Raw genomic sequence first — 23311 nt, 5'->3', positions numbered from 1 at the left:
ATCGGCATATTCGAATTAAGCTTGCTTGATAATTCCATAGAAACTTGGTTACGAAAATTCCGAACTGTAATATCTAGTATGTATACAATCATACTAAATTAATTTAATGTTAAGTCATATTAATTGAAATTATGATAGAAAACACGGGTTAAATCTACTTTAAATGAAAACCTTAAAAACTTATGCCTACGATTAATGGCTCATTCACGTCGAGATCAGGGAAAAATTCATGTTTTTCCAAGCGCAGAAGAAACTTCTTACATTTGAACTTGCAAGAAATATTCTGTTATTTTTTGTTAACGATCAGTCTTTTCCTGAACCATGTTATATTGGAATAACCATGAAAAAATAAAATAAATCGAAAAAAATCCTTAAAACGTTAATATATGTATTATGTGTATATATATATATATATATATATATATATATATATATATATATATATATATATATATATATATATAGTGTATAATATATATAAACGTGATTATATCTTATGTTTTCCGACATAAAAAATCGAATAAAGGAGGTCCTAGAACTATTTCTAATAATTTTCATGATATCCAACGTAAAACTGAAAAATTCGGCGACGTAAAACACGTTTTTTTTTTGTTTCATGTACAATGACTTAGTTAAATTACTAATAAAATTTATTATAAAAACGTAAAAGGGTAAATTTTATTATTAAAACGTGTAGAAATTTAAATCTGAGAAAGTTGATATAATATAATTAAGTCTATGAAACACCAAAACAATTAACTTTTAATATTAGAAACAAGACAGAACAAAACTAACCAGAAAAATGTTATGAATTTGTCAACAGCCATTATAAATATAATAAATCTAGACCTTTTAAAAAATAAAATACTTTTAATTTAATTTTTTTAAATATTCACAGTGATTTATCCTCTACTAATTTATAATAAATGTTCGAAAATTCCACCAATGACATAGATACACTTTTCAACTCGTTTCCTTACATTTTCTGTCGCCAACCTAATGATCGCGTTCCTGGATGAGGGCGGTAGAACTGATATAAGTTCATCATATGCGTCTACTTTTTGCAAGGACACTTCGCATTTCATCCATCACCATAACAGTAAAATAAGGGAGTAAGATCCGGTGTCTAGATGGCCAATTTACCGACCCACTATGTCCAATCCATTTACCGGTAAATCATTCATCTAACAATTAACTCACTTCATTCGTGAAATGTGTTGGTGCTCCATCAAGTTGATAGTACGTTTCAATTCGTTTCGCCAGGGACGAAATGATCAAACCTTGTAAAAAATTCACATTTAAAAAATCCAGATAAATTCTCCCGGTGATACGTTGTTCTACTGTAAACAGACCTATTAACTGGTTTTTAAACCTGCCACACTAAACGTTCACCGAAAATCGTTGCTGGAAATTTTATTCGACTACAGCGTGTGGGTTTTCTTCATACCTCCGATGTGAATTTGGCGTTTGTTTATGTAATTACGAATAAAAGTAGCTTCGTCCGAAAATCATACGATCGGAATAAAGTGGTAAATATTGTTAACCCGTTATTAAAACTGCTGCCGTCTTGCATGCTCATCACGAGCAGAGGTGTGAACTTTCTGAACATGATATGGTCGCAGTCCGCGAGCATGTAATGTCTCCCCAAACTACAGTTTGCGGAATGTTGAGTCGTATAGAATGTCTTCGGGTGCTCGTTATAGGACTAAGCTGTGCCACCTGAAGACTGTTTTCCCTTTTATCACTATGTACTGGTTGACGTTTAGATTAAACATGAACGCTGGGAAGTGTACCATTCTCACGAAGATTAAAAATTCTACGAAATCCTTTACGCGGTTTGAAATTACTCGATTCTTATAGTACTGGAGCACTTCCATCGAAAAAGGCATACACAAAAATCATATCAGCATATTCTGCAAGAGTGAAGAAACGCGGCATTTATCAAAACAAAAATTCAAAACGGAATTTCATTTTTAAATTTAGATTTAATTAGGTACAGTACAGAGTACAACACAAAAACACTACATAAATCGATTCTCAAAAATAAATAATAGAATCAAAATTATGTCAAAAACAACTAACCCGCTTTACGTTTATTATTAACATCTAACCACAATTTTATGATAAGAATAAGTAGTATTCAAATTAATTTCGAAGCATACAATTAGTGTTGGCAACCTATTTTTCAAAAGTCTAAATCTATTCTACTATAAAGAGCAGTTATTAATTTTTTTACAAATTCATAACATTTTTTTAAGTCTGTTCTGTTTTGTTTTTAATAACAAAAATTGATTTTATATATATATATATATATATATATATATATATATATACATACATACATTTTTTTTTCTCATAGACTTAATTATATTACATTAATTTCCTCAGAATTAAATTCTGTACAAGTAATAAAATTTACTCTTTTACGTTTTTATAATAAATTTTATTAGTCATTTAACAAAGCTAATATTCTTCAAACCTTACAAAACGTGTTTTTGTAATTTCGTCACCGAATTTCTCTGTTTTACGTTGGATATCATGAAGACTATGAGAGATAACTCTGGGACCTATTTTATTCAATTTTCAGATCAAAAAGACAAGAAACCATCAAGCTTACCCCTAATATAACGCCTTAACGATTTCAGCATGGCCTCATTTCTACATGCAAAATTTTTCGTTGGCCGTGACTCGATAACAAAGAGTTTTCGGACCTATGTTTCTATGAACTTTTTCCTAACATCAAGCTCTAGAATGAATCAGTTCCCAATTTATTTCCCATTCCTCCTGGATTACTTAATTACCCTATATATATTTCTCACGAATGGTTTTTTTCTAATTAACTATAGATTACTGTTTTCGAAGACTGGAAATATGAGTAAAAATTCGCACGAGAAAAATATAATAATAATCAAAATAGTACACAATTTATATCTGACAAAATAATTTATCATCGGTTTAATTTTCAACCCAATAATTATTCCTATCTGAACTATTCTCAGCCAAGAGAATATAAATATAGAAACAGCAGCAATATAATATAAAGGTAGCAATAAAATTTACAGTTAATATATAGAAGAATCGCTGATAAAAGCCAAAGACAGAACAGAAATTAAAAACTATCAGTCGTCCGTAAAATACATTCATAAAAAAAATTCATATAAGGCAAAAAATGATAACATTATCAGTGTTAAACGTTTGTTTTTCAGATAAATAAAATAATAGTTTCACTACCTTCCGTCATGTGTAAACGAAAGATGTTACACGTGTAAACGCTCGATCTCAAAAAATATTACGCTAAACATATCAAACACTGGATGAAATGCGTCAACAAAATAATATTTGTCATATTAACAGGAAAATTACGGAACAGAAACGTTAACCTAGTTCGAACTCCAGTTACCAAAATAAAGAATCAGAAATAGAAATAACTTAAATAAAAATATTGACTACACAAATAGATTTTAAAATTGAACAAAATATACACCGCATCTAAAAAACAGATAAACAACAAAATTCTAAACAGGAAAAGACAGTAAAATTCTGGATAAATTAAACGCCTTGACCTCTACCGTCGTCGGATATCTGGATGTCAGGGCATTCCCCTCCCAAGGTTAAATGAAGGCCTTTGCTATTTAGAATACGTATAAGAAAAAAACTTGAAAAACAAACTCTTGGAAATAATCTCATAGCTTATATAAAATGCAGCATCATATCAAAACGATATTAAAAAAGAAACATTCGAGCAGTTCAACGCGTAGACCGATTCACTTGATATTTCGTACGCTCATTTACTACGCTCTCTTTCGTACGCTCTCATTAGTACTTCGTTTTAATAACAGTTAACGAAACTGGATCCAAAAAACAAAGGTATTCGAAAGAGAACACGATAGATCAATATTTAAATCTTTATACATTAAAAGTACTGTACCGCCACAATTTATTTCCATGGTAAAATTACTACTAAAAGTCATTCAGGCCGAATTTCTGCCGACGCGACGGTAACGGAGTATATGTATACACCGATATTTAAAACATATTTCCATTACAGTAGTAATCCGGCGACAACTTGTTCTACACGCATAAGATTATAAGTTATTAAAATTCACAAAACGTTATGTCAGGGTTCAGGTGGTCAGCATGATGACGTAAGGTTTACGTTCTCGAGTCTACACGATAATGGCAAGGCAGGTAGGTAGGAAAAACTGGTCTCGTCTGATCGAACAGTGGATGTAAAGTTTGGTATTCGGTCGAGTTCGGCGTAGCGAGCTGGCGGGCGAGCAAGCGACCAAGAAGTGCACGGCGGAAGGGAGCGGTGAGGAATCGAGCGGGAGGCACAGGTATTATAGGATAGGATGCAATGACCGCCGGCTGCTGGGATCACGGCTGGTTGTTGGCCGCCCGGCAGCAGCGCAACACGCCCGCAAACACGCAAACCCCCCCTTTGCTCGCTTTAAATACGTCCCATACAACCCACAAGGCCAAACAACCACTCCTCCGATAATCACAACACACAAACTCACCTGATCGTCTCGACTATTTCCAATGCTCCATCGTGCTTCTCCTGAAAAAATAAAACAGAAATATTAAAATGTGAAACTTTATATACGCATTTATATATTAAACGAAATAGCAGGTTTAAATTTTCAGAGTTGAATGACACGAAACGATTATTAGCATATAGAGAAAGATAATTTACTAAACGATCATAAAAAAGGAGGAAAACAATGCCCATTATAGTTATCGGCACTATTATCATAACACCAATACATTCACGTTTATGACGCGGTCGATCGACTTAATGTTAAGCTTATTTAACGTACGAGTTCTATCATCAAAGTGACATCTTTGAAGACATTCCAAAAATTAGAAACACGCTTAGGTAAAAACCTGAGCGCTTCGTAAAAAACAATAGTATTTAAACGTAAAATGAGCACTATAACTCGGGAAAATCCACAGCAACCAGCTGAAGTATCAATGGTCATCCGTTATTTATGTTAAGGGACAGTTGCTGGAGACTCTAACGTTAAGTCGAGCGCATCACCGCTTCCATATCTTTCGGATGATCGCTATTACGGCTATTAGATAATAATATTAAATTATTCGTTAATCAAGTGGATTTACAATGAATCTGAGAAAATTGAAAAACACTCTGTGCATGCTCAACTTATGGTGCAAAAAAATGTAATCAAACGACTTGAAATTAGATTGAACGTTCTTATTTACATACATATATATATATATATATATATATATATATATATATATTTTAACACGTAAAAAAGCACATGTACAGCGCTAACAAATATCCAGAATAACTGAACTAAACAGTCTTAATAAAGTATAAAGATTACGGTAGAAAATACGATCAACTACCAGTTATGAAGTTAATTCTCAGGGCTTACCGTTTTAATAATTACACTTTGATAATTAACAAGAGCTTAATTAAAATGGATCTCAGCATCTAACATATGAAATATCGCGGAATAACGACTTTCTTAAATTAATTCTTGTCCGCTTCAAACTACAGTCAAGAATAAAAATATACCTTGACTACAATTTATATAAAATATCACACTACACGATGAAGTGTTCCAAACGCTTATCGGTCGGAAGAGGTTAACAAAGTTGATATAAGAAATAACTACGTTTTTATATTATTACATAAATCTCCAGTTCCTCTAATTTACGTTACTAATTCTAGTTTAATTATACGCTACATTTATACAAATAAACGTAAATACTAACTATTGTTAATATTTAGTTCGTTTTACTGCATAACCGCTACAGTAACTTCTTTCTATAACGTTTTTATAACTTCTTTCTTAAATTTAAACATTATGATCGTCGAGATAAACAATTTGGGAAAAATTTTACGCTAGCCCAAAAATATATCCCCGTACTTTTTAACAACCCTAGCCTACGTTAACGAAATAAATTTTTTTTTTTAAATAATTTTTCATTTTGTTTATATTTACAGTCACATAAACTTCAATCCATTCGATCAGAAGCAATAATTCCTTGAAATACTTATTATAAATCGCATATTTATTTTGGTCTATAAACTTTGACACTGAAAACAAGGCGAACAAGTTAACCTACACCAAACTCTTACGAGTACACGATGTAACAGAATAAATGAGGTCACCAACACGTACAAAAATAAAAAATAACATAAATATTTGACCCTCGAACAATAACATAGAAAAAATTCATGCGACCTTCCAACAAAAGCCTATTTTAAGATAATAAAATGAACGCTACATTATCACATTAAATTTAACAATCGAGCAACATAGGTTGTTGATGCGTAATAATATGTAAAAGCTTCCTGTTAATACTTAAAATTAGAGTACTTAAAATTAGGGAAAATAAAAAAATACATTCAAAAAAATAATACATAATAAAATTACTTTACAATCTGTTGATTATATGATCAGCTGAAGTTGAAATATAATCTCTTTAGTGGTGTACACAAGGCTGAATTCAATAAAAAACGAAAAAAAAAACGCAGTACTAAACTAAAAAAGAACCACTACAAATATACATAAAAGCGCAACTTTTTAGCAAAACATAAGAACGACTGAAATTCAAAAAGCATTTCTGTAAATTATAAATCTACATTAGGACTCGATCTTTTCATTATTAGTACAAGTACAGTTATAACATTAACAATGGTGGAACTGCAAGGTATAAGCACCGTTATTTAACACACGACAATAACTATTTAAAGTGTCGACTAATTAACATATATTACCTGAACTCAAACAAAACATTTGCGAGTATTAACTCTGAAATGATTTTTCTACATTTCCGAAACTTTAAAACGACTGTCAATTATACTGACGTAATACGAAAATCCAAGAAAGAATTTATCACCTACTAACATTTTATCTCCTCTAATCGATAAAACTTAACAGATAAACTCTGGTATTTCCTCTATCGATGAAAGCCTGGTCGAACGCGTTACAGTTGGTTTATATTTCTGCACGCCATACATACAATTATACGGGGACGGACCAAGTATTCCGCGATTCATCCTGAGCCTGTTTTCCGGTGGCTCTTAAGTACGAGGCAATTTGTAGCACCATATATTTCAGCCTACCGATAAAAAAAATCATCGATCAGAAGAACGCTGCTCTCATCCCGGGTAACCGGATCTACCAAGGAATTGTGGATGAGATCGTCGAACGCTGCCTGGAAAAGACCTTGAAACATTCCTTTGTTTGCGGTTGTCTGCCCCGTTAAGCGGTTTCTAACCGAATCTCTTTCTTACCGACCGTCCTTTTCCTCCTTAGCGGGGAAAACAGATTTAAATTTCTATCTAAACCGTAATACCGTAAACTCTCAAAATCTAACAACACAAAATTAGATTTCACACTAAAACATCTCTTTAATTTGGAATCATAATTTTCCAATCCTAAGTTTAAAGCTAGGATACAAATTAATCAGATACGATTAACATTTTTTTACGGACGATCGATCAGAAATATTAGTTTACAAAAAAAAGAAGAAGAAAGAATTCATCTTTAGTTCACTAAAACGAGTAAATAATTTTGCTTAACACCGAAACAAAACCGAAAGACAAAAAAGAATGTAAGAAAATTTGTTCGAGCAACTAACCGCATTAAAGATAAAGAGAAAAATCACCGAAAGGTCGTAAAAAGATCCCTCCTGAAACTGAGATCACAAATTATAGATATCATAATTACTTAAGCGTGACAGTGAATTTCACAACACAAAAACATAGCAGACATATAAACAAGAAAAATAGGAAGAATTGAAATACAATGGAGGGCAAGGATATTGGCATCTTATTTGCACGCGACTTTTAGTCGTACGATTCTCCCTGGAAAAGTATATTATAAATTTATATCCTTAAACGTGTTTCGAATACAAAAATGCTGGCAGCTACGTTTAACAATCGGGCTGTATGGAAGACTAATAAATTGGATATATTGGCCTCTCTACTAATAATGACAATTAAATAGATTATCAACAAATACGGTTCATCAGAGATAAAATAAATTTCCATAAAAATGGCTTTTTTAAATTTCAATCGACCGGTTCTCGTACTAAGTTGGTAAACCAAATACGTATTCGTTTATTTACAAAAAAAAATGAAGGGTCGGTGTCACAAAACTAGTTCTCATCTCTAAACAATATACTTAGACAAAATTTCTTTTACTATTTTATACAAGAGAGAATTTGATTCTACTACCTTCGTGGAATTATAAAATGTTAACTGTAATAATACAGTAGTAACAATTTAAGTAATGTATTGAATAATAATAAGTACTAATAATTACTTTAAGTAAGCCCGTGTAAAATTTTAAGCGATAAAGTAAAATATCTACATTATTGTAATAATAAAATAAAAGGAAATTTAGTCCAAAGCTGTAAATTTTTTCTAAGTAATAAATTAAATCAACATTATTATCTTACTATGACAATGTCTAACATTATCTTATCGCAAAAATAGTTTACAGGAAGTTACCTTGTCATTTAGAGATATAATTTTAGTATCTTAAATAGTAATAAAAAAAATCCAAAACCTCTAATTAACAGCGAAGCGAAAAAGAAATACAGCAGAATCTGTTCAAATGATAAACTGATAATTCGAGGTGTACGCATAGCAACACAAAAGAAAAGCGTCTTTTAGAAAATTTCATCACTCATATTATCAGTAAAATGTAAAATTGCAATTATTTACATCCCTTTTATTATATTAATTACATTCCTAAACTCCTCTTTTGATCTCTCTTTAATGTTTTATCTATCCGTCTAAAACGTAGCGTAGTTGACTTAATAAACACCTTTATTATAATTTTTAAAGAATCTCATACCCGTACAATGAAAGAGGGCGGTTTGCTTTGGCTGATAAAAACGATCCATATCGTTCCCTATTCATTCTAAAAGTTCAATTCCCAATTCGAGAATAGTTTCACGCAACTTTTCACAATTATTCAAATACGAACCGCATCCTAGAAAACAGCAGCTAATGTGCAGAAAGAATTCTTCAGTTTGAATTTTTTTTCAATTAAGTAAGAAATATACAAAACCCTTTTACTAGAATAGATCGAATGAATGATAGCTTCGTTACGAACATAAGATTATCGAAATAAATGTTTTGAGATAAAACTAAGAACGGTAGGTTAATGTTAGTTCTTTCCTGACTACTCATATACAAATCATTTATTAATACAACGGAAAAGAAATGTATCGAAGCAGTTTACTGTAATTATTAAACAAATGATTAACTACCATTCCACAAAGTAAAATGTAGATCGGATAGAAATTCTAGCTAATTCTCTTAATTTATGCGATTTGACGTAATTGAAATGATAACCTCATAATATTCCACTACGTAATATTCGTACTGGAAATAGTATACACTACTTCGTCTGTAAGAGATTATATCTTCACTAGCAATGTGTAACAGTGTGAACATTCCTATTATCTTGACTAATAACGCTATTTCCCCGAAGGCGGGCGAAAAAAAAAGAGTAAAATATGAGAAATCATCTATATAAAAAGAAAGGCTTACAAGCCGGGCGACGATGAAGTCGTTAATCAACGAAACGTGAATCAATCGACCGAATAACAATTGAAGGCCAACACAAGGAAGCACACGTAGGAAATTCTAACTAATTTGTATACTCTTTCTGTTCGTAATCAACAAATTTAAATTAACCTGCATTAAGTATAACCTACAGAAATAACTACATTATAATTAAAGCTACAAGAAATCAAATAATTTTATGACCAAATAAGCATAAAGTATATTACAGCCTATACATATAAAATAAATAAATTAATCTGTATTTTTTTACTGTGCTAATAGACTTAATGATTTACCATAAAATTAAGCGATAATTATTATCAGCACCACGTACCTTACTCACAAGTCTATTTATCTACATGTTGGATAAATAAACAACCACAAATTCACGATATTTATAATTAAATAACTGCAGCTTAGGTATTTAACCTATAATCATAATTAACATTTTTATTTATTATTCCTAGTGTGTACTTTACAATCTGTACAAATTAGAGAACAATAAGCAAACCCCCTCCCATGGCCCGATGAGATGAGGATGATTTGCATGACATTGAAATGAGGTGTAGTCTCATACAGAACCAGGCCGACCGTTCCTGAGATGTGTGATTAGTTAAACTCCACCACCAAAGTACACTGATACCCGCTGTCTAGTATTCAAATTCGTATAAAAGTAATTAACCTTTACTACGATTTGAACCTCAGAAACTTCGACTTCGAAAATCAGCTGTTAAACAACAAAGAATCGACTAACGAATTTATGAATCGCAAAACACTAGTAAGACGATTTCGTTGTTCTAGGAACTAAAAAAAGTTAATTTACCCAAATTATATAAATCGATTCTCACTTAATAAATTAATAATTGTTAGTTAAAGAACAATAGACTAACAGGATAAAACATCATAATAGATCACTAAAGATGTAGGAAACTACTAAAAGTGTTTTAAACACGTTTTCATTTACAATACAAAAATCTCAAAAATCAAAAATCTATCTAACAAAAAAAAAGAATTACTTCCTAGTAAATATTTAGTAAGATTTCTACTAAATCTTACTAAATATTTAGTAGGACGTAAAATTACGTCCCACTCTATAAATTAAAAAGTTTCTCTTCACACAAAATGACACGTTCACGGTAAATCATAAAAAAATGTTATTTAAACTACTAAAATTACTTTGTCAATGCTAAGGTATTACAACTTCTTAGATAAAATGTTTAAAAAATCAAACCAATTTGATCATTTAGAATGCTTAGTTCCACGTTTAATTCCTAAGCGGTTCATAAAAAAATTAAATTATACCCGTAGTTGAAGAAAAATATACTAAAGCGATCTGTAACAATTCAGTAGGTGAATACGTATAAACTGTAATAGAGTTCGGTAAAAACAAGTCGGTATGAAATATTTTCAGCACAAATAAAAATCGAATAATCTTTTCCCTTATAAACCAAATTAATAAATTATATATTTATATATACACGATTGATCTTGACTGAAACAAATCTCAAAGGAATTAAAATATGAAATATTTAAAAAAGTATTAAAAATAAAACTTAAAACGACAGACACCACAATCATGGCATACATTAAAATTTAATACCTCGTAGATTTAGACTAAATGACGGTTTAACGTAATGCAACACAGTATATGGTCAGATAAAATAAAAACATGCATAATGAATGCTCTTAAACAATACAATTTGTCCAAACATTATTTTAAAACTTCAATTAATCATTCCTAAACTATTATAATAAAACCTAAATTATGTATCAACGGATTTACACTGTGTAATTTTTACCCAAAATTCCATATAAGGATTGCACACCTGTAAGTATTTGAAATATCTTTGTTAAAAACAATTTCCCAAATTAAATTCTTTGATTCCTTACAGTGTCATAGTGATTCTACAAAGTAACATACAACAAATTTTGAAAAAGGAGAAATACGAAAAAACCTAATTATTCTGCTAAAATCACTAACATAAAAAACCACTTTCGGCAAATTATTATTATTGATAAAATAACATTCAACAAGGATTCTCATTACACTTGTTTTATATATGTTCTTTTCATTCCCATGTTTTCATGTTAAAGCTGCCGACTTGTTAATGAAGTTCCAATGACGTAACAAAGTTTCAATTATCCAAAGTGCAATTAATATTACTCGCGGCAAGATAAGAATCTCTTAGATCCGAAAAAGCAATGGTTGGATCCAATCGACAATTACGATTAATTATAGAAATGAGATAAAGAATACTCGAAAATCGACCTCTAAATTCCGCCCTGCAATAATCAAGAATAAACCAGAATAAACAATCTACCTCACACGGATATGTAAAACGATGCAAAAGTGGTTGGTTATAAGATTGTAAAGCAATCTTCTAACAGAACAAAGAAGTTAAAAAAAACCTTCTTTAGCAAATATTAACTGAATTTAAATATTAATATTTCTTTTTTAATTTTTTTTCCTATCGACTGAAACAAAAAACTACTTATGAATAAAAACAATTATACCAAAAATCTTAACTACAAAATCAAATTAGTTCATTACAGGAAGTTATAAACTAAAAGATCTATAAATTACTAATTAAAAGAAGCCTGATGATTTAACGAGATAACTAATTTGAAAATTAATTAACTAAAAGATGTTATTAAATTAATTTACGACAAAAATTTACATAAATAATATAAGTAAATCGAACAAAATAGTATTACATTAATCAAATAAAAAAATATATATATATAAAACCTAATTAGATAGACATAAATTATTTTTTTATAACCAAATATATTTACATTTTTTCCGGTTTCATTAAAAATATAAATTACAGTTTTATTTATAATTTTGTATCATATCATTAATGAAGTAATTTATCAAAGCGTGCAATAACGTAATAAAGAGCGTTGAGGTTAAAGTCCTGTCACAATTTATTGATTTTCAATTAACACAGCAGCAAAAGCACTGTGTTCCTTTGTGCTCTATTTTATATTAAAACACGCTAATACGCCTGTCGCTTTTTAAAAATGTATTCATTAATTTATTTATTAACTAAACCACACCGATAAAAATTAGTTAATTACAAAACTTTGTCTGTAATGAGTTATCACTCATCTATTCGATCTTTGTTACAATACTTTTACCACAAATTAATATAATACATATTTGTGAATTCTTTTAAAAGTAAAACATAACAACAGTAAAATCACGAGAGAACAAAACTTAGCAGTAATTTAGACGAGAGAGGGGAATTCAATGTGGAATGATATTGATCGTCAACTTCATAATACTAATACCGGAAGAAATTTTTAAACTTGTATTTCTCGAAGTGGTAAATTGGGTCAACTTATTTCGCATAAAAAATTGCATCTTAACAATATGTCAACTCTAAATTAAACATTAAAATAATATAATTGGAGATCAAATTATATTACCATAATTAATTACTTAAAAATGGAACATTATGTAGTACGTTTACTGTTTAAACAGGATAAACTGTTTTAGAATTTATATAAAAAAATAAGCAAACCAAAAACTTTACAAACAAATAAATTTGTATGCAAATATTTTTAGATCCTGCAAAAACAACTTTAATTTCAAATGTAACAGATATCATATTTTTGTACCATCTTATGTAAAATAATTAAACTGATGACCGCTTACACTGGGAGACAAAAAATAAATTTTTTTCAGAAAGAAAAATATGCGATTCTAATAGTATTTTTTCTCCTGAATTCAAATATGATATCGATTTTACCCCATCACGCAATGTTTCCGAGAAAGACAGGCGTTTATAATTTCAAACATTTTAATACTTTCTGCATTCTTAACAATAATCGGCCAGCATATTAGGATTCAATTTGCCCTGATATCTCTTTTCCAAAACTGAAATCTCCTGATGAAAGTGTTCCCCGGGCTCATCGCTCACTACACCAAGATTTTCCAGGAAGAAATCTAGGTGCGAATGCAGTGTACTATTAAGGACATAATACAACCCAAACTTTTATAAGATCGTTGACGATATCACGGTAATTTTCCGCATTTCGACTTCTCAAAAAACTCTGAGTAACATTTTTGAATGCTTTCAAAGTTGCTTTCTCCAGTGGATTCAATAGTTCCTCAAACTTTTCATCATGCATTGGTGATCGTATTTGTGGACCCACAAATATTCCTTCTTTAATTTTTGCATCACTAATTTTTGGACAATTCTGTTTTAAGTACACGAAACCAGGGATTCTGTCCATGGCCTTGATGAGATTCCTCATTAATCCTAGTTTGATATGTAACGGCGGTTGATACATATTTTTAGGATTACACAACAGGTCATGTTCACATTTTTCTGTTCAGGAATGACTGATTCACGTTTAGGCCATTGTTTTTTAATGAAAGTTTTTTCTGATTCTACTATCCCATTCACAGAAAAACAGTACTTCGTATAACCAAGCTGCAGACCAAGAATAATGCCCTAAATAAATTACCTTCAAATCACCACAAATATTCCATTCATACACTGCATATTGAGACTTTTCCAATATAAATTAGTTTTCTTAGGTTTCTTTCATACTAGCAGAGAGAGCCACAAATACTGATGTAAATTTATTGACATAATGCAGAAACACAGCTTTAAACTAAGTTTAGAGGAATCAATGAACAAGCGCCATTCTGTTGGGTTACATTCATTACAAAGTGTCTCCATAAGAGAAGAAATGTCATTTTAAACTATTTTTTTTTTTTTGATAACTTTAAATCTCATATGAGATTAAGATTTTTTTGAGTCAGTAAATGAGACTAAGATGAACTGCTTTGTTCAAAAGTTGTATCACCAGAATCTGTTTCTTTTTCTTCCTTACTTCCATCAGATTCTGAGCTCTCTTCATCTAATGTCACATGTTCTGGAGGCTCTAGTACGAGCAATTCTTCACAATGTGGAACTGGTCTCACTGCAGATTGCAAGATAGAGTACACCACTGTATGTTTTGATTTTGATGTAATCCCTTTAATGTTTGTAAGCAGAAATAACAATCAGAAGAGTGATCTTTGGGTTCCCTCCAAATCATGGGGACAGCATTCCATTTTTCCATGCAGTGAGAAGCCTAGAACATTATGAACACCAGATATCTGGGGACAAGGCCCTTGTTTGGTCCCCGATTTTACACCCAAAATAAATTTCACAACACTTTTTTACTAATGGAGTAAGGTTTCACCAATGGGATTTGAGCGTCACTTCACAAAATACATAGGATGATTATAAGGATATTACAGGATATTATATGATTTAAACAAACTCTAGACATTTTGTAACTAACGACTAATTAAAAAAAAAAAAGTTGTAAATATGTAATACACAATAATTCAAACACACAAAGCACTCACAACGACGTGTTTACTGGTTCACTACTATCTCACAACTGGCATCGTTCTGAAGAATGGTGCTACACTAGATCACGTTTGTACATGTCTAAACCTGCACAACAGTAGCAACGGTAACCTTTAGATTACATTATTTGGTTCCACCATATTTACAATCTCTAATCTCTAAGAGCTTTTACTTTACAATGGACAAATGGACGAAAAACGTTTTAAATATTTAAAATAACAAAAAAAACTGGGTTATGAAGAAATTCCGAATACATATTTAAAAACAGGTTAAAAAAACTGCATTAAGTACTCTTATTGGTAGTTGTGAGACAAAAATCATGTTGACCAGTGTTATTGGAAGTATGTGATGAGTAAAATTCTCAAATCAACTAATTGGAAAAAAAGCAATGGAATTGAATCCATAATAGGATGTATAATATTAAAATAAATAAATAAAATAATGAAAACCTACAATAGGAAAATCTCATAAAAAAATCTGTATAATTATTCTTTAAATAGAATGTAGATATAGATGGCAGTGATCATCTGGAAACCTATATTAGGAAAATTTCATAAAAGAAACCGAATAATCTGTATAATTACTCTTTAAATAGAACGATAATATAGAAGGCAGTGATCATCCATAAAATTTGCCCTTCATTTGGAAAGTTATGGGTTCAAATCTTAATCATATTTTTTTATCTCTTTATATGGAAAAAATTTTAACTCTACATTCCTAGATATAAGGTATCTTTGGCTTATATTATGGACCAACCATAAAAAAAAACCAGAAGCCTGTTGTTTGAGATAATTTGGGGATTCAATAACTATTAAAAATTCACTACATAATTTTTTTCTTTTCATTAATCTCCTTAATATTAACATAATTTTATAAATATGCAATCTTACACACTGAAAGTTTTCTTTAACATGGCGAGTGTTATCATAAAGGTGCTTATTCAGTAGTATCAGAAGTATTACAAAGAGAATACAATGCGTTGGAATTTTTCATTAAGAATATGCATCAGACATATTTACTGATCTGCTTCATTTCTGTAACACAATTATTCTTTCAAGCTTTGTGTTTCTATTAATGCAGAATAATTTTTTTGAAGTAACAATGAAGTATATTATACTGGGTCAACTTCTTTACGTATTATCCATCTAAATTATAATTGTAGTTTATGAAGAGTTTATAAAGTTGTAATATCTTTCTCTACTTATATTATTTTGTGTTGCAGATGATACTCTATTCATTAATGGAACAAGCTAGGGGTTCATGATTAGAATGAAAATAATATATATATATATCTCTGCACTGAATAATTTTGTGGCATGAAGTTTGGAAATTTTAACTTTGTGAAATTTAGTGTTACATGTGGTGCACAAATTATTGGAAAATTCATTACCATAATTTAAATGGTTCAAAAACAGTTTATATTAGGTCCTGGGTCTGAAATGAAAGCATAATGATGTGGTTACAGACCCGTTAAAAGCTAAAAGCGTTACATACAAGTGAATGATTGAAGGTTGGTTTCCTGTATGTTTAAAATATTTATTTTATAGGTACTTTAATTATAATTCAATAAACAATTTGATTGACCAAAAAATTAAATAATTATTTAAAATTCAGTATTAATAAATAATCAGAAATGTAATTCCAACATTTTTTTTTTACAACTAGCAAATATAAAAATACATTTTTTAATGAAAAACTTACAAATTTAAATTCTAAAATTCTGACATTTACATAAAGTGAAAAATTCACAAAAAATATCGCAGTAATTGTTAGGTATAATTGAAAAGAATGTTTACAATCCAAATAATCAAATTAAAAAGTAATTTTCTCTTTAAAGAAAAAAGTTTTATTTAGTCAACTAAAAAATAGGAACACTCGTTAATGCATAATTCTAGGACCATATCTATCCAGTAATACATAAGCTTTGTATAAAAGAGATGCAAAGTCCAATCAAACCAACCTTTGGAGCAGAGTAATAAAAAAACAAACCTCAGCTACCATACTGTAACAGTATTTTATAGTTACACCATTAAAATAAAACAAATTTTTTAACAAATAATATATTACACAAAAATGAATAATTTCTATAAAATTTTGATATAGAAAAAAGAAACACAAACTGTTTTATATAATAATTATGCAACAATATTAAATTACATAACAAAACCCATCTATTCTATAATCATAGTGTGTTTGACACATCAATTCATTTTCTGCCATATTACACAGTCTTTATACTTTTGATAGATATTAAAAGTACAGGACAAGTAAAATCACTGTATACTACTACTAAACAGCTTTCTGAAACGCTACTCAACATGATCTAAAAGAATATTTACATCAATTACAAATGGTCTAATATCTATTTGAACTGTAAATTTAGCACAGAAGTTTCCAGACATGATTCTGCCATTACTTATCTACAATTATTTTAAGCACAGAAAAAAAAATCACAATAAATTTATTCTAGTCCGTCTGTGTCATCCTTGCATCACTATGTTTAAGTACATTATCATAAGTTCAATGAGTTCACTGATAAACCACTGTGTAAATGATATTACATATCAGAATTATATACCACTATTAATAACATTAATGAAAAAATGTTAATGTACTGTAAACTTTAATTGCTTTTAAGTTTTTTTTTTTATAAAATATTTTGCATACTATCTTTACATCCATACTGTAACAGTCTTATAGTTTAAATATCTACACTAAGTGTAATCTCTTTTAGGTCAATGTAGTCTTTATCTCAAGTATAACGTAAATTTTAAAATAGCCTTATTCAAAAAAGATTGATAAACACTGATCTAGCAACTAATACATTCAAATAAACACAAAAATTGATGCCATTAACAACTTGTAGCAACTTTTTTAATTTAAAGTATAAAGATTGTGCTAACACTGTTAACAATACATATTTTACAAATTTAATTTTTAACAACCTATTTGGCCACTAAACTCCAAAGGTGTAGCTATCCGAACAAAAAAAATAAAACTTAAGAATATTTAAAGTAAACCCTATCCCTTATGGATAGATCTTGTTACAATACACTTTTCTGTGTTCCAGAGAATACATTTTTAACAAAAAAATAAATTTTTTAAAGGAAGTTAAACTATAAACTGACTTTCTTTAAAGAAACTGGTTGCATACTGGTTGCTAGCAAGCAGTATATGTATGAAATTTTTCTGTACAACATATAAAATAATTTTAAAATCAATTCCTTTCAGTATCTTTGGATCAGCACAGACAATTATTTTAGAATTAAAAAAAATTCAGCAAAATATTCTGAAATTTTTAATAATGATTCTTCAATGAACATAATCATCCATTAAATAATATATTTTTATTAACATAATTAAAATATAAAATATGCTACATATCCCACGGGAAAGAGATTAATTCACCAAAAATTAGTTGGGGTAAAAAATAAATCAGCACCATAAAATCACAGAGCATTATAACCTATTTTATTTTCTATTACAATACATTGAAGGATTAAATTTGAAGATTCATATTTCTTTTAAAATATTAAGAAATTTAGCTGTTTACACATATAACATACATGAAAACAAATATAAACTGAGAAAAAAGCAAAACAAAGTGCTACTCAAATGGACAGCAGCCCACAGACAATGGTACAATTTCCAAAATATATCTTAGGACTAATTTAATTAGCAATTTATCTTAGGAGTATATTTATGTACCGCATCATAAAAATTGTTAGGCACTGGTGTTTTATTTTTGTTTATACAAATTCTAAGTGTTCATATCATACGTTCATTTTTTTATACATTGCAAGATACTCACTGAAAATGTAGTTATACTACAAATGTAGTCTACATTACTATGGCTGACATGGGTCAATTTTTTTCTTCAATATCTGTTAATAAATACGATGATAATAAATAAATAAACACCATTTTTTAGATAAGTGGTTGGCAAGCAATAGTAGCAGCCAATAAAGAAATAGCTTAAAAATATATTTCAGGTACAAAATATTAGAATTTATTCACAAAAAGTTTGCATGAATTAATGCCATTAGTAAGATAGGTAACATTTAAATTAATAATTTATTAAATGATAAGGCCCACATAAAATAACAAGAATAACTGTATTTAAACCAATTTTTTTTATAATAGCACTTACAAACATCAAAATTGAACTGAAATAATTTAATTCCAAAATATCCAATTAAGCTGCTTATTATATATTTACTCATTTAGATTATAACGTATTTAATTTTCACATCACATAGTTGTACTATGAACTTTTTCTCTTAAGACAAATAATAAACACATTTACAAAGTAACTCATAATGTATTTATTCTAGTATCATCATATTACTCTATGTGTGTATATGTATGTTTGTATATATATAATACATATGTATATAATATATATATATATAGCTATATATATTTATATATGTGTGTGTGTGCGCGCGCATATCTATATATTTATTAATTTCACATCAACATCACTGTACAATGAACTTTCTCTCACAAAATCCACAGCATTATCTATTATATAACATCTGTTTCTCATCAGTTTAACAACTTTTCTGTACATCACTGCTATTAAAATAATTATTATATCAATATTAAAATGAGATATGATTAGTAAAACAAATCATATTCAATTAACAGCAAAATATGCATAAATTGAAATTAGTAAGAAACACTGATCTTATTTTGTTTTTTTTAAAACAAAAAGTCTGTTAAACATAAATAATAATACTCTGCCAATCTGATTTAAACAAAACATACTTTTAAATCAAATTTAATTTCTTTATTTAAAAATATTTACCAGCAAATGAGTAAATAAAATTTATAATTATCAGTAAGTAATACTATACAGCATCAGTAACTTAAATTATCTTGGTAATGTTGTACTCATTAGTCTATAAGCTGCCTGTAAATAGGGAAAACTACTGCCAACCAACATATAAAGTGATCAAAAAGGGTGTCTCCCTACACCTTCCTAGTATTAGTTGCATAGCTTTACGTAGCAGCAGTGTTCAGACAGAAAGAAATACAAATAAAATATGATTTATTTATAAGAAATTAGTATTCTATTATACAAGGCAGCTTTAGTTTTCTAGTTTATCAATAGATAGAAAAAATATTTTGCTAAATATAAATATATCAAAATATATATATATATATATCAATATTAAGTCAAGATGATATTTAAAAGAAATCCTTCATGTGGTAAAGCTATTCAGCACGACTCAACACTAGCTTCACTTACTGAAATAAAGCTCCCACAATACAATGTCCAATTAAAAATTATCCAATTCAAAGATATTCATCACAAATGTTACTTTTTCAATAGAAAAAAACAGATGATCATATGAAAAAAAAAACAATAATGATGTAATATTACCAATTATTAGATTTGGAAATATTAACAAAAGAAACAAAAATATTAAGCTTCATATTAGCTGTTAAAACAGTAGTACTGTGATTTTGCAGATTTTTAGGATTCAAGTATAGAAGCTACTTTATTTAAATGTAAAATGCAAGTCCTAATGATGTACTTAGCAATTAATGGGCCAGACAAGACCAACTGAACCGTACTTAGCATACAGCTTAAGAGACGGAAGAAATTTTAAATATAAATATTAAATAAATGTATTTTAAAAACTGAATCTAGTGGAAGCTGTTGCTCCGTTCCCATAGCCTTATGACCCTCTCTAATTAGCATATTTGGTAGTTGATTGAAGAGGGGTGGAACAGCTAGTTCAGTGGGACCTTTTGAATAACACATCAAAAAGCTGCTGCACAGCATGTTCCCTCATTCATCCCTACCTGGCATGACCTCACTTTCACTAGTTATATTTCAAGCAGGTGTTTAATCAAAATGTGTTTGTACCTCCCTACAATATAAGCTGCAAGCAACTTATGAGAATATAATGAAGAACAAAAAATATTTACACACCAACTGCGACATAAAGCATAAAAAACCTGATAACCAAAGATGAATAATTAACACTTAACAGAATCTCATAATAAAATAGAAATATCAGAACACATATAAACCATTATAATTCAATACTGTTCAAAGTTAAAGACTGCAAACATTTCCAATTCAATACACATTTTTTTTTTCTTGGATGTGCAAGAGCATTTACAAGAGAAGGATTTATGTAAACTATAAAAAAAAATAAATAAATTGAGGAAAATCATCTATAGTAATAACCTCACTTAAGCAGGACTGATTATGTTAACTTACACCTACCCACAAAAAATATATAATACAAAGCATACATTCAATGTAGCAATACTTGTATTGACTAACATGAAAAACATCTTTTAAAATTACAGGATATAGAGAAATAATTGAAAAAATTAAAATGAAACCCTTAGCTTTTTATACATACTAGCTTAAAAAAATAGTAATTTTAATAATTAGCTTTATTTAAAAAAAACTCATAAAATTAGCAACAATCTTTAAAAAAATTTTCAAACTGCACAAATCAACATCGTAAATAAGTAGGATATCCAACCCCTTTATGAGTAAATTAAATTAGAAGGTTAGTAGGTTACTTTAAAATATTCACCTTAATCTTGTAAATATCAGTATAAGTTTGGGGGACATAAAAAATTGGGCACACACAAATTGAGTATATTAATTTCCATTAAACAGCAAAAATTGTAATTTTATTAAACATCAAAGCAAAAAAATAATAATTTAAACATTGGAAAACAGTCTGTAAAAAACCACGTTGTTACTAAATGTAAATGAAATGGCAAAGTTAACGAAACATTGCAAGCGGTATAAAAATTAAATCTCTACGTTTACAGAAAATTTGCAAACTAAACCAAAATTTGAATCTTACGTTTTTTCTAACATCAAAACATGTTAAAAATACTAGCGTGGCCAATTAAGAACTACAAAAGTATCTGTAAACAATAATCAAAATGTAAACGTTCAAAATTTGAAGTATACACCTTCAATTAAGACGGCCTCGTCCATTAAATTCAAATTTATTTTGAACTAGCATATCAAAAATTATTTCTCGCAGTGTTCACTATCGACATGGTGTGCAAGATCACCGTCGAGGCCTACATTTATATACAACCACATTAAAATTAATTTTATCTAAGATCAACAATGAACTCACGTAATTAAATACGAAACGCTCATTAACTAATATAGTATATTGTCGAACGTAATCGTGAACAAATACATAAGCAGATAACAGTGAAAAACGACCCAATGAGAATCATAAATGCTAACGCACCAATCCACTTGACCTATTTTTTTACTATTATTATAAACAATAAATAACACTTAATGCCACGCTTTTATGGGCATTACAACGACTAATAAAACTTTTGAATTACTTCAGGGAGAAAAATTACACAATAACCTTAACTAATTAATTCTTAATTTCATATTTCTAAATAAAAAATCACTCAATTTAAAGTTTTTATAACGTGGATAGTTAAAATACAACAATTTAGCAAATTCTAAACAAACTCCTCCTACTCAGTTCCAACGGTCATTTCCCCATATCAATTAAATATAAATAAAGGCAAGAAAAAAAATTTTAAAAAGTTAACATGTAGTTTGGCATCACTGCCTGCACTTACCGCTCCTCTGCCTGAAGTTAAAGGCCATTGATAAACAACGGGTTCGGCTCCTACTGGGCTGTGCAGCCTTAATTCCTGCGCCATGCCTCAAATTATAATAATATTAAATAGCACTTTACATCACAAAATCATAATACACTTCACTAAAGTACAATACACTTTGTCAGTGACCGTTTTCAACAACACGACCAAATCCATCTCGCACACCAACACACGCCATGATGGAACTGACAATGCAAAATGGCCGTTCGTTCAGCACCTGCCTGCGCGCGCATCCACTGACACTACTCCCCCCACCACAAGGCGAACGATTCACTGGTTGGAATTTTCAATTGTGACTACTCCAGCGCATTTCATGACACTAACGAAGTTTTTCGATTTTTCTGCTAAACATTTACAGAAACTTGTTTCGTATTCTATATTATACGTACCAATACAGCAATGAGGGAATATTTCATTAGTATTTTATAAATCTTAAAACATTCTTCATAGAGGGATGTACAACTAACAAGGATCATTATTTATAGGAATGCGGACCTTTTATTTTTAATTTTCAAACGTACAAATTCCATTATATAAATCGTACCAAGCACCAAGCTAAATTTAGGCCTGTAGGATAGCGAATAGCTAAATAAATAACTTTAGCTACGATAAAAAACTATTTCATCGAAATAAAAGATTTCATTACATGCACCACGAAAAAAATATATTCAATGTCTATGCAATACTGTTTTTATCCATGCAGTAGAAACCGTAAATCTATTTATTCTATCTA

The 23311-nt window shown here is 29.4% G+C and overlaps 1 protein-coding gene across 4 annotated transcripts in view; it reads right to left on the bottom strand.

The window, feature by feature from the left end:
• Positions 1-22795, bottom strand: part of LOC142321948 (histone-lysine N-methyltransferase, H3 lysine-79 specific-like) — a 190223-nt gene extending 167428 nt beyond the window's left edge. For 2 of the 4 annotated variants that reach the window (XM_075360492.1, XM_075360494.1), the window contains exons 1-2: positions 22537-22794; positions 4521-4561 (exon numbers count right to left, since the gene is read on the bottom strand). In XM_075360492.1, the coding sequence (XP_075216607.1) occupies positions 4521-4561; positions 22537-22620 (125 nt within the window). In that variant the 5' untranslated portion in view covers positions 22621-22794. Of the gene's footprint in view, positions 1-4520; positions 4562-22536 lie in introns of all 4 variants that reach the window. The other 2 variants (XM_075360491.1, XM_075360490.1) reach the window with 2 other exon arrangements.
• Between the last annotated feature and the right edge of the window lie 516 nt (positions 22796-23311).

The sequence above is a fragment of the Lycorma delicatula genome, chromosome 3 (assembly GCF_047948215.1).
Source record: "Lycorma delicatula isolate Av1 chromosome 3, ASM4794821v1, whole genome shotgun sequence".
NCBI lineage: Eukaryota > Metazoa > Arthropoda > Insecta > Hemiptera > Fulgoridae > Lycorma > Lycorma delicatula.
This window is presented reverse-complemented; position numbering and strand designations above follow the sequence as displayed.